Raw genomic sequence first — 15,741 nt, 5'->3', positions numbered from 1 at the left:
TGCCCCTGCTCTCCCCTACCAAGTGTTGAGACTAGCTTGTTATCAGAGGTTGCCCTTTTTGGTATCTAAATTCATAATGCACTAAGGGCGCCCGGAGATGGTGACCTGAGAGAGCAGAAATTGCACTGGGTTACATCAGGTGACGTCATGTGTAATAGATCACTGACCAGTCGTAGCTGAAAGCTGCAGCAAACTTCCAAAGAAAAAACACAGACTGGAGCACACTGATTGATTTGCAGCCTTTAGTTATGTAAACAGAACAAATTTTGACACAATTGCGTTTTCATCAGAGTCAAAATGGACAAACCACATATATAGTCAACCTAGAACAGGTGGATGGGTGGTGGAACAGGATTTCAAATTTATTGGATAATAAATCCCAGGGTGGGCCATGTGACACACTCCATCACTAACACCACAATACAATATTTTTCTCTTCCTATTTTTCTAAAGCTAATGTTGTTCTGTGCCTGCTGGATATGTAAACAGGCATATGTTACCTTACCTACTTTAGAAGGCTTTAGAAGGCAAAAAATTATATAATGAAGCTTTAAAAAATCTATTTCAGTCATGTCTCATGATGTTTTGGTCTTGAGCCCTCAAAACCCATATAATTCACGTGAAACAGAAATTACAGTTCCTTTTGGGGCGTGGACTATAGTGTCTGGCAGTAGTCAGTGACTCCCTACAGGCAGGCGTGGCAGGCAGATGTAGGCCTGGGCAAACAGATTGATGTTCAGGGGGTTTCCATCCAGACGGATATCCTCCAGGTTACGGCGGATGAAGTTGCGATCATGGCGGTTGCAGAAGGTGTTGTCATGCAGAGACTGGATGTTGTTATTCTGATTGGAGTACAAGAAAGTTAGTATTGATGGATTAACACTGTTAGTATTTAATATTTGTGGAGAGTTAGTGTTGATTCTTTGTGGTTTAACCAGTATTTCACCATTCAATCCAACTCTGTTGTATCTTGACAACCCTGCCTCCTACAAAATAAATGTAAATAAAGTAAATGTAATTACTACCTCGATTATGTTCAACAAGGGTGGATAACCAATGGGGCAAAGTGGGGAATTGACCCAGGGCTATGTCAGAGGGCCCCACAGATCCAGGTTCATTATTTTTAACTTTGATTAAGAGGAGATTAATTTGTCCCACTTCTTGTTGTACTACTAAAACACTAAGATTCAGGGAACTCTAGACTTAATCATCAATGTGAGCTTTTAATTGTCTGAACGGAACCATAAAATGTTAGTCATACATATACAGCTGAGTATATTCTTTATACCGGAGAGGTAGAAGTTACTTCATGATGCAGAAAGATGAAACTGTGGTCAAATGGAGAAACTTTTTAAATATTACTTGCTTGCTTGTGAGTGTGGTGCATTCCCTAATTAAAGATCACACATTACGGTTTGAGTTAACTGAACAGAGCATAAAGTGATGTTTTGTCTGATTCTGCTTCTTTTATTCCCTCCTTGTTAAAGATTATTTTAAAACATGTTTGTATATTCTGCACACCTAATGTTTTTAAAGAAAATGCAGGATACTGATTATGATTTATAATTAGGGCTGGGCATGTTAACGCGTTATTATTAATTAATTAACGCCAACAATTATTTTGGGGCGTTGGTGACTGGCTTTGAATACACATAGGCCTACAGTCAAACCATGGGTCACAGGAGGGGTGGGATATTGATCAGCCCGCAAATCAGCCACCCAAACATTCAGTAGAGGAAGGCTTCAGTGGATTGCAGGGTGAGGGCAAAGTAAGACAGCGCTCCGCGAGTAAACGGCAGGTGCTCTATTGAGAGTAACCATGACAACGGCTTCTGTGCGCCATACAGCTTTAGTCTATTTAATCTAAATTAAAATTATAGCCTGCATAACTTTACCTGATAGGCCTTAATCTCGTTTTGTGGGGATGCTCTGCCATGTGAATTCCCTCGTGTTGATGTCCTATTTAGTGAACAGTAATAGATTCTGGAAACTCACAAAAAGTGAGGATCAGTCTCTTTTCCAATGATCTGTGCTGCGTGTCGCCTACAAAAAGTTTAAGACAACTCAACTTCGGCAGATTGCGGGAGTGTGCATGAGGCGAGCATGATCGCAACAGTTTAAAGGGAACGCACCCGCTAGTCGCTACACATTGTCCTGGACCACTTCACCTCACTCTAACAGGGAAACTTGCTACTGATTGAACATACACATTCTGCTGCTCCCTGATAAAAGAAAAATGTTTCTGTCCAGAAAAAAACCCAAGAAAACTGGACTTGTTTTAACAAGCTAGATAATGCCCAGCCTGTGGCAAATAGCTTTGGTTTAATTTGTGATATACAAGAAATATTTTATTGCTACTGTGTAAAGGGAATACTGCTTTTAAAAAACACCTTATTTGTTTAAAGGGTTTACATACCACATGTTATTGCACTTTTGTATATATAGCAGTACATTTAAATTAAAAGTGTGCAATACATATAAACTTTAGAATTCATTATTCAATTTTGCGCGTAACAATGAAATAAAATAAAAAATTTTAATCGCGATTAATCGCTTTTTTAATCCCAACACTATTTATAATATTAGAGAAATGATGTCTAGAGAGGCGAAAGTGTGAGTGAACTTTTGAAACATTTTTTGGTTGTGAGGACTTATGTGGCAAATTCAGTTCTATGGATTTTTGTTATTGTTACTAGTTTCTTCTTTCTTTTAGTTGTTTTTGAAAGAACCTTATGTATCAAAGACAATGGCTGTGGCCTTCTGTTTTGTGTCATGGTTTTAGGATTTTGTAGTCCTGTTCCTGTTTTTTTTTGTTTTATATCTACCCTCACATGTTAATTTTTGCTTACTTTCTGTCTCCATGTTTTCTTATTTTCTGTGCCTTTACGAAACTGCTTGCTACTACCTCTTTGTTTGCGCGTTCATGCGGATGGTCCACCTCATTGAGTGCCATCCGACACCAATGAGGGTGGAGTGGTAGTGGGTTGTTAAACACTCCAATGCTGAGTGAGCACCAATGCTGGCTTGTTGAAGGTGTGGGAATCACGTAATAAGGTATTAAAGAAAAATAGTTAAGTTGTCCCACACATTTAAATTCTTCAAATTATAATGCTGTAATATGTTTGATTTATTTTGAAATGTTGTATTTGTGGTTTCTTTTTAGACCATTTGTATTTGTGAATGTAATATTTTTCATATAAGATAAAGAGGTTCATATATATGCTTTTCTTTTACAATGAATATCAATCTCAATCAATTTCATAAAAGAATATAATGTCTCTTTTTCATAAATAGCTGAAGTCATAGTCTTAAAGAAATATTCTAAATCTAACAAAAATAATTTGGTTCATAAACAAACAATGGTTTCAATTTTGTCAATGCAAAAAACACATTTTTCCTCATCATCAATCCTGGGTCTTAATACAACTGTTTTTTATTTGATACACTTATTATAGCAGTGAATGCAGAGATATTGTCAGATCCTATTTACGCCGGGGAGAGGGTAGTTCATATGAAAGTTGGATGCAGTATTTGGGAGCTCGATTTGGCTGTGAGGGTGACTCCGACCAGTGTTAATTCCGTGACGGAGTGGAAGTAGCGAGGGTCTAGTTTCGGAAAGGCTCTCTGTGTTGTATCATGTATTCTTGGTTTTCTGCTGTACTGTGTTATTTTCCTTTCCTCTCTTCTCTTCCTGTCTCTGGATTTCCTGCTAGTTAAATTATTTGCTGATTAGTCTCACCTGTTGTCTGCCTGTGTTTCTGTACTCATGTTGGATTATTGGGACTTTGATTTGTGCCTGCGTCCTTGTTTGGATTTGTTTGCCTTGTGCTGGACTGCTCACCTGTTTTGAACGCTCGCCCGTCTCCTCTCACCGTAAGCTTGCTCACCTTTTCATTTTATGATTAATAAACACAGTAACCTGAACCTGCTCTGCCTGATGTTGTGCATCTGGGTCCAGACCCACTATTTCCTGCGTCTTCGCTTGAGCTGACATTTTGCTTGTTTTTGGATTGAAATTTGGAATGGAGCTTTGAATTATGTTATCGGTTGCTGCTGCAGCTAGTTGGATGACTAAATCATCCCTCTGTAGCCATTGGCCTGTTGGACTCCCAGTGTACATCTTAGCTAGACTTGGGTAAGCAATCAAGCCGGGTCTGGTTGAATCCACTGGGGGATTCAGTTCCTTTTTTCTGAATATTTCTGTCTTTTATATGTTATATGGTGTTGCAGTGACTGATGCTGTTTATACTGTTTTAACTTATGTGTGAATAATCTGGTTACCTGGCTGCAAACTAAATTTCTGTTTTGGAGGGAAGAAAGAAGAAGATACATGACATAGATGTGCTTCTACCTGCAGGTGTAATGCTCTCAGTCTCAGTGGCAGTGGCGTAGGAATGTAATCCAGGTTATTGTTGGACAGATAGAGGAATTCCAGTTGGCTCATATCCTGCGTGGAGGGGAGAACACCAACATAACTTGAAAATATCCACAAAAGGGAGCCACACATCCACTGAATATCAACTATAGATCTGGAACTACTTGTTCAATTTAGTGCGTAAGGTAGACGTTTTCCACCATGTAATCATTAAGGAGCATTGCTTCAGGCTGGTGACGGTCCGAAAGCGGCAGGATCTGATAAGTCATCAGGGGGCTGCTGGAAAACTGCAGCAGAATCCATTTATCACTTACATATAACGTTCTAACTATCCACAAATACATATTGTGCAGTAAGAATAAAATTGGACAGCCTGTCAAACAGTATTTTCTGATGTAGAAACTGCTGAGATTATTTTGATCCTTAGCTTAGATGTAAGAACTTACTTTTAAATAACTGTATGTCCAGAGTTTAGTACTTAAATTGTAAATCAATATCATCTTCTCTGCCAAGCAGTCGTTCTGTTAGAAATAGTCTTTAGCCCAATCAGGAATAACTCAAATTACATCATCATTTTGATCTGGAAGGTTCATTATTGACCTTGGAAAGACTACTACTTTCAACCAAATGTCATGGCCCTCATCAGTGGATGGTGTTCGCTCACCTGTGGTTGAGAGAAACTGATCTTCATCTTTAATATAAGATTTATTTTCATTATATATGCAAGATGTCTGTCTGATTAGTGTGTCAGTGCATTAGCTAAATTTAAGGATGCAATTCCATCAGCTCTAAATTCATTATCATGTCACAAAGTAACAGAGGACTCCTATGCTAATTTCAGTCCCTCCCAAACCAATCGCTGCGAATGACACTCGACTCTGTAGCCCCTCTAAAAAAGAAAATAATAAAACAAAGACGGTTAGCTCCATGGTATAATGATGAAACTCGTAAATTAAAGCAAATATCACGGAAACTTGAGAGGAATTGGCGTTCCACCAAACTGGAAAATTCTCATTTAATTAGGCAAGATAGTCTTAAAACTTATAGGAAGGCCCTCCGTAATGCCAGAGCAGCGTACTACTCGTCATTAATAGAGGAAAATAGGAACAACTCCAGGTTTCTTTTCAGCACTGTAGCCAGGCTGACAGAGAGTCACAGCTCTATTGAGTCAAGTATTCCCATAGCTCTCAGTAGTTGCGACTTCATGAGCTTCTTTAATGATAAAATTCAAACTATTATAAACAAAATTCACCAAGACCTGCCCTCAACTGGCACCGACTTATCTCTAAACTCAGGAACCTTAGAAACAGCTGTAAAACCAGATATATGTTGATGTATATGACTGTTTTGCTTCCCTCAATCTTTACCAACTAACTTCAATAATTTCTACCATCAACCTGCCTCTCAGACCCCATCCCGACTAGGCTGCTTCAAGAAGTTTTACCCTTAGTCAGCACCTCTATACTAGATATGATGATCTATCTTTATCAACAGGCTATGTACCACAGTACTTTAAAGTACCTGTAATTAAACCTCTTCTGAAAAAGCCCAAACTTGATCCATATGTTTTAGCCAACTATAGACCTATATCTAACCTTCCATTTCTCTCTAAGGTTCTGGAGAAAGCAGTTGCTAAACAGCTGTGTGACTTTCTACAGAGCAATAGTTTATTTGAGGATTTTCAGTCAGGATTTAGAGCTCATCATAGCACAGAGACAGCACTGGTGAAAATTACTAACGACCTCCTTATTGCATCAGACAAAGGACTTGTCTCTGTACTGGTTTTATTAGATCTTAGTGCTGAATTTGATACCATTGACCATCAGATCCTATTGCAGAGACTGGAATATTTCATTGGCATTAAAGGAACCGCTCTAAGCTGGTTTAAGTCCTATTTATGGCATCACCCTGGCCTCAAGCACCATTGTGAGGAATCTTGGAGTTATCTTTGATCAGGACATGTTGTTTAAGTCTCACATTAAGCAAATTTCACCTTCGTAATATTGCGAAAATCAGGAACATCCTAGTCTATAAAAACTAGTCCATGCATTTGTTACTTCTAGGCTGGATTTCTGCAATTCCTTATTATCAGGCTGCTCGAAAAAGTCCATTACCAGGAACCAGGAAAAGAGATCACATTTCACCTGTCTTAGCTTCTCTGCATTGGCTTCCTGTAATATCCAGAATAGAATTTAAAATCATTCTTCTTACCTACAAAGCTCTTAATGGTCAGGCACCATCTTATCTTAAAGAGCTCATAGTACCTTACTACCCCACCAGAGCACTGCGCTCCCAGAATGCAGGGTTACTTGTGGTTCCTAGAGTCTCCAAAAGTAGACTAGGAGCCAGAGCGTTCAGCTATCAAGCTCCTCTCCTGTGGAACCAGGTTCCAGTTTGGGTTCAGGAGGCAGACACCATCTCCACATTTAAGAGTAGGCTTAAGACTTTCCTCTTTGATAAAGCTTATAGTTAGGGCTGGCTCAGGTGAGTCCTGAACCATCCCTTAGTTATGCTGCTATAGGCCTAGACTGCCGGGGGATTTCCCATGATGCACTGAGCTCCTCTCTCCTCTTCTTTCTCGTCCTCTGTATGCAACCTCATCCCATTATTGCATGTTACTAACACAACTTCTCCCCTTTCCCGTAGTCTTGTGCTTTCTCGTCCCTCTCCTCTCTCCTCCTATCACTTCCTGCAGGTGTTTCTGGCTCTGGAGTTGTGGAGTCTGGATCTGTGGTTGCAAGTCACCTGCTTCTCCCGTGTTCCTGCTCGACACCCTCTGGTACAATTATTGTTACTAGTCCTATTGTTATTATTGTTATTATAATCATTAACATTACGATTATTATCATTAACACTACTGTAAATATCTGTACCATTTTTCATTTAGTCTATAGCAACATCACCTTTACTGTCTGTACCTCTGTGTGGATATTGTGTAGGTTGCCTCCCTCCCCTCTCTCTCTCCTTCCATCCCCCTCCCTCTTTCTCTCTGTTTCTCTCTTGCCCTCTCTCTCTCTCTCTCCTTCACCCCAACCGGTCGAGCCAGATGGCCGCCCACCCTGAGCCATGGTTCTGCTCGAGGTTTCTGCCTCTTTCCTTGCCTCTGTCGCCTAGTGCTTGCTCTTGGTGGGAACTGTTGGGCTTCTGTAAATAACATCATAGAGTACGGTCTAGACCTGCTCTTTTATGAAAAGCGCTGTGAGATAACTGTTGTTGTGATTTGGCGCTATATAAATAAAATTGAATTGAATTGAATATTTACCTTGAATCCCTCAGAATGTACCCCACTACTGGTCAGCCTGTTGTTGCGCAGATCAATGTGTTTCATGGTGACTGGCAGCTCGGGCATGACCTGCAGGTTGTTATCAGCCAACAGTAACTCCTGCAGCTGCGGCAGCGAGCGAAACACATCCTCATCCACCCATAAGATCTTGTTTCCAGTTAGATCAATGGACTGGAGCTTATCTGTAACAAACACACAAATTATAGTAATTATTTTTTGCCATGTATCTGAGAGTTTGTGGTACCTGTATCCAAAGTCATTCCTCACTGAGGTTGATGAAGTCTGTGTTCTTGACATGTTGGATCTTGTTGTAGCGGCCATAAAAACGTTTGGTGTCTTTGGGCAGGGGTGGGACCTGGTCCAGGCCCATGTCATCGCAGTACACACTCCCACCAATACACACACACAGTAGGCAGGTAGGCATACCTGCACACAGAGGGCAGAGTTTTACAGTTTTTTCTGATGGCTTAAGCACATTTTTTGTAACTATTGGCTATGTATTGCAAAACTCTACACACAAATAAGAAAACACTTCACCAAATCAGCAAAACATTATAATTATCTTGCAAAAGCTAATAAACCTTGCTTAATTCTTCAAACCTTCATAAAAATAGTATTTTTGTCTCAAACAGTTACCACAAGCCATCACATTAATAAGCACACAATGCGCCAACTACACACTGATGGTATGAATAAAAAAAAACATCTGGCTTTTGCTTTCTCTGTGCACAAGGTAGGCTATGTCAGTTTGAGGTCATACTTTTGTCATAGTTCTGTAAACATACAGGGATCCAAACTTCAAGTACTGGTGTTTATTTACAAACATCAAAACAAACACAAAATAGTAATTTCACAGAAAAAAATAAAATAATAATCAGTCTACATCGTGTCGTCTCTCTGGGTCTGGCCACAAAATTTCGTCTACATCACATGCAATGTCCTCTAGTCTAAGGCACTGGGGAAAATATCTTCTGGAATGCCGTATCCAGGCCTGACATGACGCCTGGTCAATATCCCCACATGCCTCCTCTATTGCCTGTAAAAGGGCGATGCGTTGATGGGGATGACGGTCATAGACCTTCCAGCGCCAGGCAGAGAAGAACTCTTCAATTGGATTCAAGAATGGAGAGTATGGGGGGAGGTTGAGTACAGTGAAGAGTGGGTGATCTGTAAACCAGTTGCGGACCAACGCAGCCCTATGGAAACTAACATTGTCCCATATGATGACGTATCTGGTCTGCTCTGGTCTCTGAACATTAGTGAGCATGTCATGTAAGGTGTCCAGGAATGTAATAATTTGTGCAGTGTTATATGGGCCTAGGGTTGCATGATGGTGAACAACATCATTTTGACTTATAGCTGCACACATGGTTATGTTACCACCACGTTGTCCTGGGACATTGATAATGGCACGGTGTCCAATAATGTTCCTGCCACGTCTCCTTGTTTTAGTGAGGTTAAAACCTGCCTCATCCACAAAAAGCTGCTCATGACCCATGGCATCTGCCTCTGGCCCCATCACTCTCTGGGCAAGACAAAACAAATACAGCACATCAGGCCCATGCACAGCACTATGCACTTCCAGATTCAGTACCAATGATACTATAGCTTACCTGCACATAGTCATATCACAGTTGTTTTACACATTCACTGTTTCTTTCAAAAGGGACTCTGAAGATTTGTTTCATTCGAATTCTGTTGCGTGCAAGTACACGACATAATACAGAAATGCTCATTGTGTATGTTTTGGAAGGTGGTGTCATCCTCAATTATGCACTGCTGTATTTCTCGTAGCCTTATGGAATTATTTGCAATCACCATATTGACTATATGGGTCTCTTGTTCTGCAGTGAACATTCTTCCTCTGCCCCCAGCATCTGGACATCTAGCAATTCTGTAAAGTAACAATTTCAGTATTTTTACATGTATGGTATTGTTGTGTTTCTCATTAGAGTATGGCAGTGCAACAAAACTTAGTGCAAAGTGACTGTACTAACCGATTCTCATTTCGAAATGTCCTTATGATGCTTGCTACAGTGCAGCGGCTCAAGTTAGGCTGAACCCGTTGGCCAGCTTCCCTCAGGGTCATTCCATGGTTGATGACATGGTCCACTATTGTAGCTCTGATGTCATCAGTAATTCTATTTCTTACTCTTCTTACCCTTCCTCTTCCCCCTCCTCGTCCTCCTCTTGCACCTCCTTGTCCTCTTCCTCTAACTTCACCTCCCTGTCCTTGTCATCCTCTCCCTCTCGCTTCTTCACCTCTGCATCCTCTTCCTCCTCCTCTTCCTCCTACTTCTTCACCTCCACATCCTCTTCCTCCTCCTCTTCCTCCTACTTCTTCACCTCCATGTCCTCTTCCTCGGCCTCCTCTAATTCTCACTCTTCTCATTCTTCCTGCTCCCTCCATTGTACTCCACACAGACAGCTTACCTGTAGCTTATTTATAGGCTGATTGCAAAGTGAACTAATTATCTAAAACAGTTTTCACATGTGACAGTGTGCCAGACAGTTGGCAAAATAGCGTAAATAATAGCCATACATGTGTATAGTTTTGCTAGGAGTGTGTTGACCATTTGGAAATTGAGTGTAAAGCAGTGAGTTGTGTATACAGTTCCGCAAAGAGTGCTGTGCAGTGAATTGTACCTACAGTTTTGCAAAGTGTGTTACAAAATTGCAAACTGAGTGCAAAGCAGTGTTTGTGCTTTTAGTTTTCCAAACTCAGTGAGTGGTTTTGCTACAAGTATTAATAGTTTTAGAAATTGTGCTATAAGAATCACGGTTAGGGTTTAAGCATTCAGAAAAAACTGTAATACATATAAATGCATACTGACAAATTGATACAATCATCAAAGACTGTTGGACTTCTGTGACAATAGATGCACACGCAGACAATGCTGTGACTCACCTAGGCCAGTCTCCGGGCCAAAGAGACCTGGTCCATCGAAGTCCAAGGTGACAGGAACTGGAGGCAATGTGGGCAGGGTCACCTCCTCCTCATAGTATTCAGCTGTGGGCTGGGTGGCTGGTGGAGGGGTGTCTGGTGCTACTGTGCCCACTTCAATCTGTCCCCACAGCAGCCAGGAAGAGAGTGAATAGTTCAAATCAGTTGGTTTTGATTTGCATGGTACAGATGTGTGTGTGTGTGTGTGTGTGTGTGTGCGTGAACTCTGTAAATGTGTGTTTTCATAACATATGGTTTAAACATCATGCAAATAGCTTTGTCACATTCATATGGGAGGTGTCAAGCCCTCCACTTCTGCCTAGCTGTCAGCCTCTCTCCCCCTCCCTTTCCCTCTCTCTGTGTGTTAGTAAGGAGGCAGGCGTCAGGCTACCAGACCACCACTTTGTAAGCATAAATTGGGAATCATGAAAACAACTTGATGAGGAAACGCTGACCCATGCATATGAACATTTTGGAGATAGGGGAAATCATGGAGGGTGGCACGGTGGTACAGTGGTTAGCACTGTTGCCTCACAGAAAGAGGGGTCGTGGGTTCAAACCCCAGTTTCCCTGGCCTTTCTGTGTGGAGTTTGCATGTTCTCCGCGTGGGTTCTCTCCGGGTGCTCCACCATCCAAAGACATGCAGGCTAGGTGAAATTGGTGTCTCTAAATTGGGTGTCTCCCTCAGGGTCATTTGGTGAACGTGCGAGGTCGGCGGTTCAATCCCTGGCTCCCCCTGGTTGCGTGTCGAAGTGCGTGTCGAAGTGTCCTTGGGCAAGATACTGAACCCTGAATTGCCCCTGGCGGCTATTCCGCCAGTGTATGAGTGAGTGTGAATGTTAGTTTCCGTTCGAGCACTTAAGCTCAGTGTATGAATGTGTGTGACTGGTAAATGCAGATGTAGTGTAAAAGCGCTTTGAGTGGTCGAAAAGACTAGAAAGGCGCTATACAAGTACAGAGCTTTTACATTTAAATTGTCCTTAGGTGTGAGTGGTTTGTCAGTCTATGTGTGGCCCTGCCAGTGGTGCCTGGCGTCCTGTCCAGGATGTACCCAGCCTTTAGAACAATATCAGCTGGGATAGGCTCCAGCCCCCCTGTGACCCTGTACACAGGATAAGCGGTTGACGATGGATGGAAATTGTGGTGAACTGAAGACAGATTGTGTAATGATTTTAATTTGTATAATCACTTTTAATTTCACTTCATGTCAAACAGTAATTATAGATCCACCTAGCACATCTTCACCACCTGCACAGGTGGACAGTGTAATTGAACAAAGTTTGGAAATAAAGCCAGTCAGTTTGGCAAGGTGTGAAGCACCGAAATTGGTGCACGCAGAAGAAAATCTGATTTATAAAATCGTGGGCACGCACGTGCAGGTAACTTTCTCTTTTTTAAATCACAAGCCATGTTTCCATCTAATTGTCAAGTGAATTTCATGCTAACTTTTGAAATGTCACAAAAAAGTAATCAGAAGTTACACATTACTATCATAAACAAGAAGTAGAAGTTGCAAACTGGAAACAAAATCAGTCGAATGGATCTGAGGACAAGGGACCTGAGATAAATGGAGGTCTTTGTGAATGTTTCAACTGGGCAAGTTGTAAGTGTCCTCATGTCAGCTAGTATTGGCCATGTTTCATGCTGTTAGATGACTAAAACGTAGAAATAGCTGATCATTCGGTGAAGGTATACTTCTCCAATCTCCCATTTTGTGCAAAAACCACCTCAAGTGATAGTAAAAATGTTTATGCAAAATTGAAGAAGTCTTCTCGAGTTTTGCCATTTCCATCAACGGTACTTCAAAATGCTCATAAAAATCTGTATAAAAATACGACTACTGTCCATCTGGAAATGTGCGCACATCGACCAGCCTCATATCTATGAGGTTATGGGACGATGCCCCAGGTTGAGGATGCTTTGGCCAGCTTTCTCTCGCCCGGTCTTGCGTTGTCCCTTAAAGAGCCGGCACTGCCTACCAAGCCATGTCGCGTGACATCTGCTCTGGTGGCCAAGGCGTACATGGCGGCGGGCCGGGCCAGTGTGAGCCTGCACACGATGGCAGTTTTGCAGGCATACCAAGCCGACCTGCTGAAAGACATGGACTCGGAAGGAGGCCCCTCTGAGGAGGACATCGCTGAGCACCGCAGAGCTACGGATTTGTCTCTCCGAGTCACAAAAGAGACGGTCCGCGCCATTGGCCGCTCTATGTCGGCGCTGGTGGGCACGGAGCGGCACCTGTGGTTCAACCTATCAGGCATCCAGGAGAGGGAGCAGACCTTCCTGCTCAACGCACCGGTTGCGACCTCTGGCCTGTATGGCGAGGCGGTGGACACCGTCGTCAGCAGGTTTCAGCATGCCAGGACGCAAAGGGAGGCGTTCCAGCAGTATCTCCCGCGCCGGTCTGGGTCCAGGATGGCATCCAGCTCCTACCGCCAGAGCCAGAGGCAGAGTGTCGCTTCTCGAGGTCCCCCTCAGCGTACCCGGGACTTGAGGTGGCGCTCTTGGCCAAAGCCCCCCGAGACAACGGATCTGAGGACCGTTCTTCAATCTCTGAGGAGATTCAGGTTCAGGATGCTCACCATCCCCGCCATCATCAGTCACATCCAATCCGAGGATTGGTTTGTCACAAGAGATCTGCGAGACGCATATTTCCACATCTCCATCCGTCCCTCTCACAGGAAGTTCCTGAGGTTTGCCTTCGGGGGGCGCGGCGTACCAGTATCGGGTTCTTCAGCCTAGCACTCTCTCCTCGCACATTCACCAAATGCATGGATGCAGCTCTGGCACCGCTGAGGCTCCAGGGCATCCGCATATAAAACTACATCAACGACTGGCTCATCTTGGCTCAGTCTCGGGAGTTAGCAGTTCGTCATCGAGATGTCGTCCTCGCCCACCTTCAAACCTTCGCGTTTGGGGCTGCGGCTCAACGCGAAGAAGAGCGTGCTGACACCCATCCAACGTACTACGTTCCTAGGGGTGGTGTGGGACTCAACGACGATGCGGGCCCACCTGTCGCCTGCACGCGTCGGGTCCATTTTGTCCTCGGTGACCAGAGTGAAGCTAGGCCGCACCATCACTGTGAAACACTTTCAGAGGGTGTTGGGTCTCATGGCGGCAGTGTCCAGCGTAATCCCGTCTGGCCTGCTGCACATGAGAGCCCTGCAGTGGTGGTTAAAATCCAAGGGATTCTCCCCGAGGGGAAATCCGTTCCGTCTGATACGGGTTACGGGCAGGTGCCTTCGTTCCCTGTCAGCATGGAGGAACCCTTGGTTCCTGTCCCAGGCTCCCATGTTGGGAGCGTCATGTCGCCGGACAATTATTTCGACAGACGCCTCACTCGCGTGGTCATGGACGGCCGCTTTGCGAGAGGCTCCTGACAGGAGCATCATTTCTCTTGGCACATAAATTGCCTGGAAATGTTGGCGGTTTTCAGAGCTCTGAGAAGTTTTCTGCCCACTCTCCACAGTCGCCACGACCTTGTCAGGACCGACAACACGGCGGTGGTGGCCTATTTGAATCACCAGGGGGGTCTGCGCTTGCGCCCGTTATGCAAACTGGCACATCAGATCCTCCTGTGGTCCCAGCAGAGACTGCTGTCCCTCAGAGCGACATATGTCCCTGGGACCCGGGAATCAGGAAGCAGACCTGCTGTCGAGACAGGGGCTGAGGCCCGGGGAATGGAGACTCCACCCCCAGGTAGAGGAGTTATTATGCGAAAGGTTCGGCCCCATAGACGTGGACTTGTTTGCGTCTCGAGAGACTACGCACTGTCCCCTGTGGTTCTCCCTCTCGCCCCCAGCCCCGCTAGGGCTGGATGCCATGGTGCAGACGTGGCCGAGGCTGCGCCTGTATGCCTTGCTCTGCTCCCGGGGGTTCTGGAGCGGGTCCGTCAGGAAGGTGTCAGCCTACTGCTGGTAGCCCCGTTTTGGCCGGTCCGAGTGTGGTTCTCGGACATAATATCGCTCCTCGAGGGCCCGCCATGGCAGGGACCTGCTGTCTCAGGCGGAGGGCCAGGTCTTTCACCCATGCCCCGCCCTGTGGAGACTGTGGGTCTGGCCCCTGAGGGGGCCCAGTTCATGGAGGCGGGCCTGACGGCAGGAACAGTCGAGACACTGCTCAGCTCCAGAGCCCCGTCCACGAGAAGGACGTACGGCCTAAAGTGGAATGTGTTTGCCACCTGGTGTAGAGAACAGGCGGTGGACCCAGTTACCTGCCCGGTGACTATGGTACTGAAGTTCCTCCAGGACCGTTTCTCTGCTGGCCTTTCCCCATCCACACTCAAGGTGTATGTGGCTGCCATGGCGGCGTTCCATGCCCCTCTGAGGGATGGGCCTCTGGGGAGGCTTCCACTGTTCGTGCGCTCTGTGGAGCCCGGAGGATGATACCCGTGACTCGTTCAAGGGTTCCCACTTGGGACCTGGCGGTGGTTCTCGAAGCGCTAGCTGAGGCCCCCTCCAAACCCCTGGAGTCGGCTGAGGCCAAGCACCTGACCCTTAAGATGGCCTTTCTCCTCGCTATCACCTCTCTGAGGAGGGTGGGGGATCTCCAGGCACTTTCAGTTTCTCCTCAATGCCTGGAGTTTGCCCCGGGGAGGGTCAGAGCCATCCTGCACCACTGTCCGGGCTATGTCCCTAAGGTTCCGTCCAGGTTGGCAGGGTCTACGGTGCTGCAGGCGTTTCATCCCCCACCTCAAGTCACTGCAGAGGACAGGAGACTTCATCTGCTCTGCCCGGTCAGAGTGAGTATTTACACTCTGAGGTCCTCCCGATGGAGGAAAGCAGACCAGTTGCTGGTGTGTTTCGGGTCCCCCAAGGCTGGGCTCCCCGCTTCTAAACACACGATCAGCAACTGGATCGTTCAGACTATTTCCCTGGCCTATCAGGTGCGCGGGTTACCTTCACCTATGGCCCTTGTTCCCCGAGAAGGGGAACGAGACACTGCGTCGGTCCGCCACACCTCGCCCCGCCTGGAGTGCCTTGCTTCATAGCAAAGAGCTAATGTGTCCGGTGTGCCGGCGTGCTTATATACGCCTCCAGTTACACCGTCACACGCTACCGTTCTAGCAACGCCAATAGGATTGGAGTAGTTTCATTCATGATTTCAGCCCTGCCACGCCCAGAGGCGTTCCCATAGTAT

The 15,741-nt window shown here is 45.0% G+C and overlaps 1 protein-coding gene across 2 annotated transcripts in view; it reads right to left on the bottom strand.

Annotated features, from left to right (window-relative positions):
- Positions 1-215: 215 nt before the first annotated feature.
- Positions 216-15,741, bottom strand: part of optc (opticin) — a 34,853-nt gene continuing 19,327 nt past the window's right edge. For both annotated transcript variants that reach the window (XM_038697937.1, XM_038697936.1), the window contains exons 3-7: positions 10,567-10,723; positions 7,926-8,084; positions 7,638-7,840; positions 4,352-4,447; positions 216-842 (exon numbers count right to left, since the gene is read on the bottom strand). In XM_038697937.1, coding sequence (XP_038553865.1) covers positions 675-842; positions 4,352-4,447; positions 7,638-7,840; positions 7,926-8,084; positions 10,567-10,723 — 783 coding nt within the window. In that variant the 3' untranslated portion in view covers positions 216-674. The remainder of the gene's footprint in view (positions 843-4,351; positions 4,448-7,637; positions 7,841-7,925; positions 8,085-10,566; positions 10,724-15,741) is intronic.

The sequence above is a fragment of the Micropterus salmoides genome, unplaced genomic scaffold, assembly GCF_014851395.1.
Source record: "Micropterus salmoides isolate LMB-PRFRI ecotype aquatic unplaced genomic scaffold, ASM1485139v1 Ms_hic_scaffold_4, whole genome shotgun sequence".
Lineage (NCBI taxonomy): Eukaryota > Metazoa > Chordata > Actinopteri > Centrarchiformes > Centrarchidae > Micropterus > Micropterus salmoides.
The sequence above is the reverse complement of the archived record's forward strand: the minus strand, read 5'-3'. Positions and strand labels throughout refer to the sequence as shown.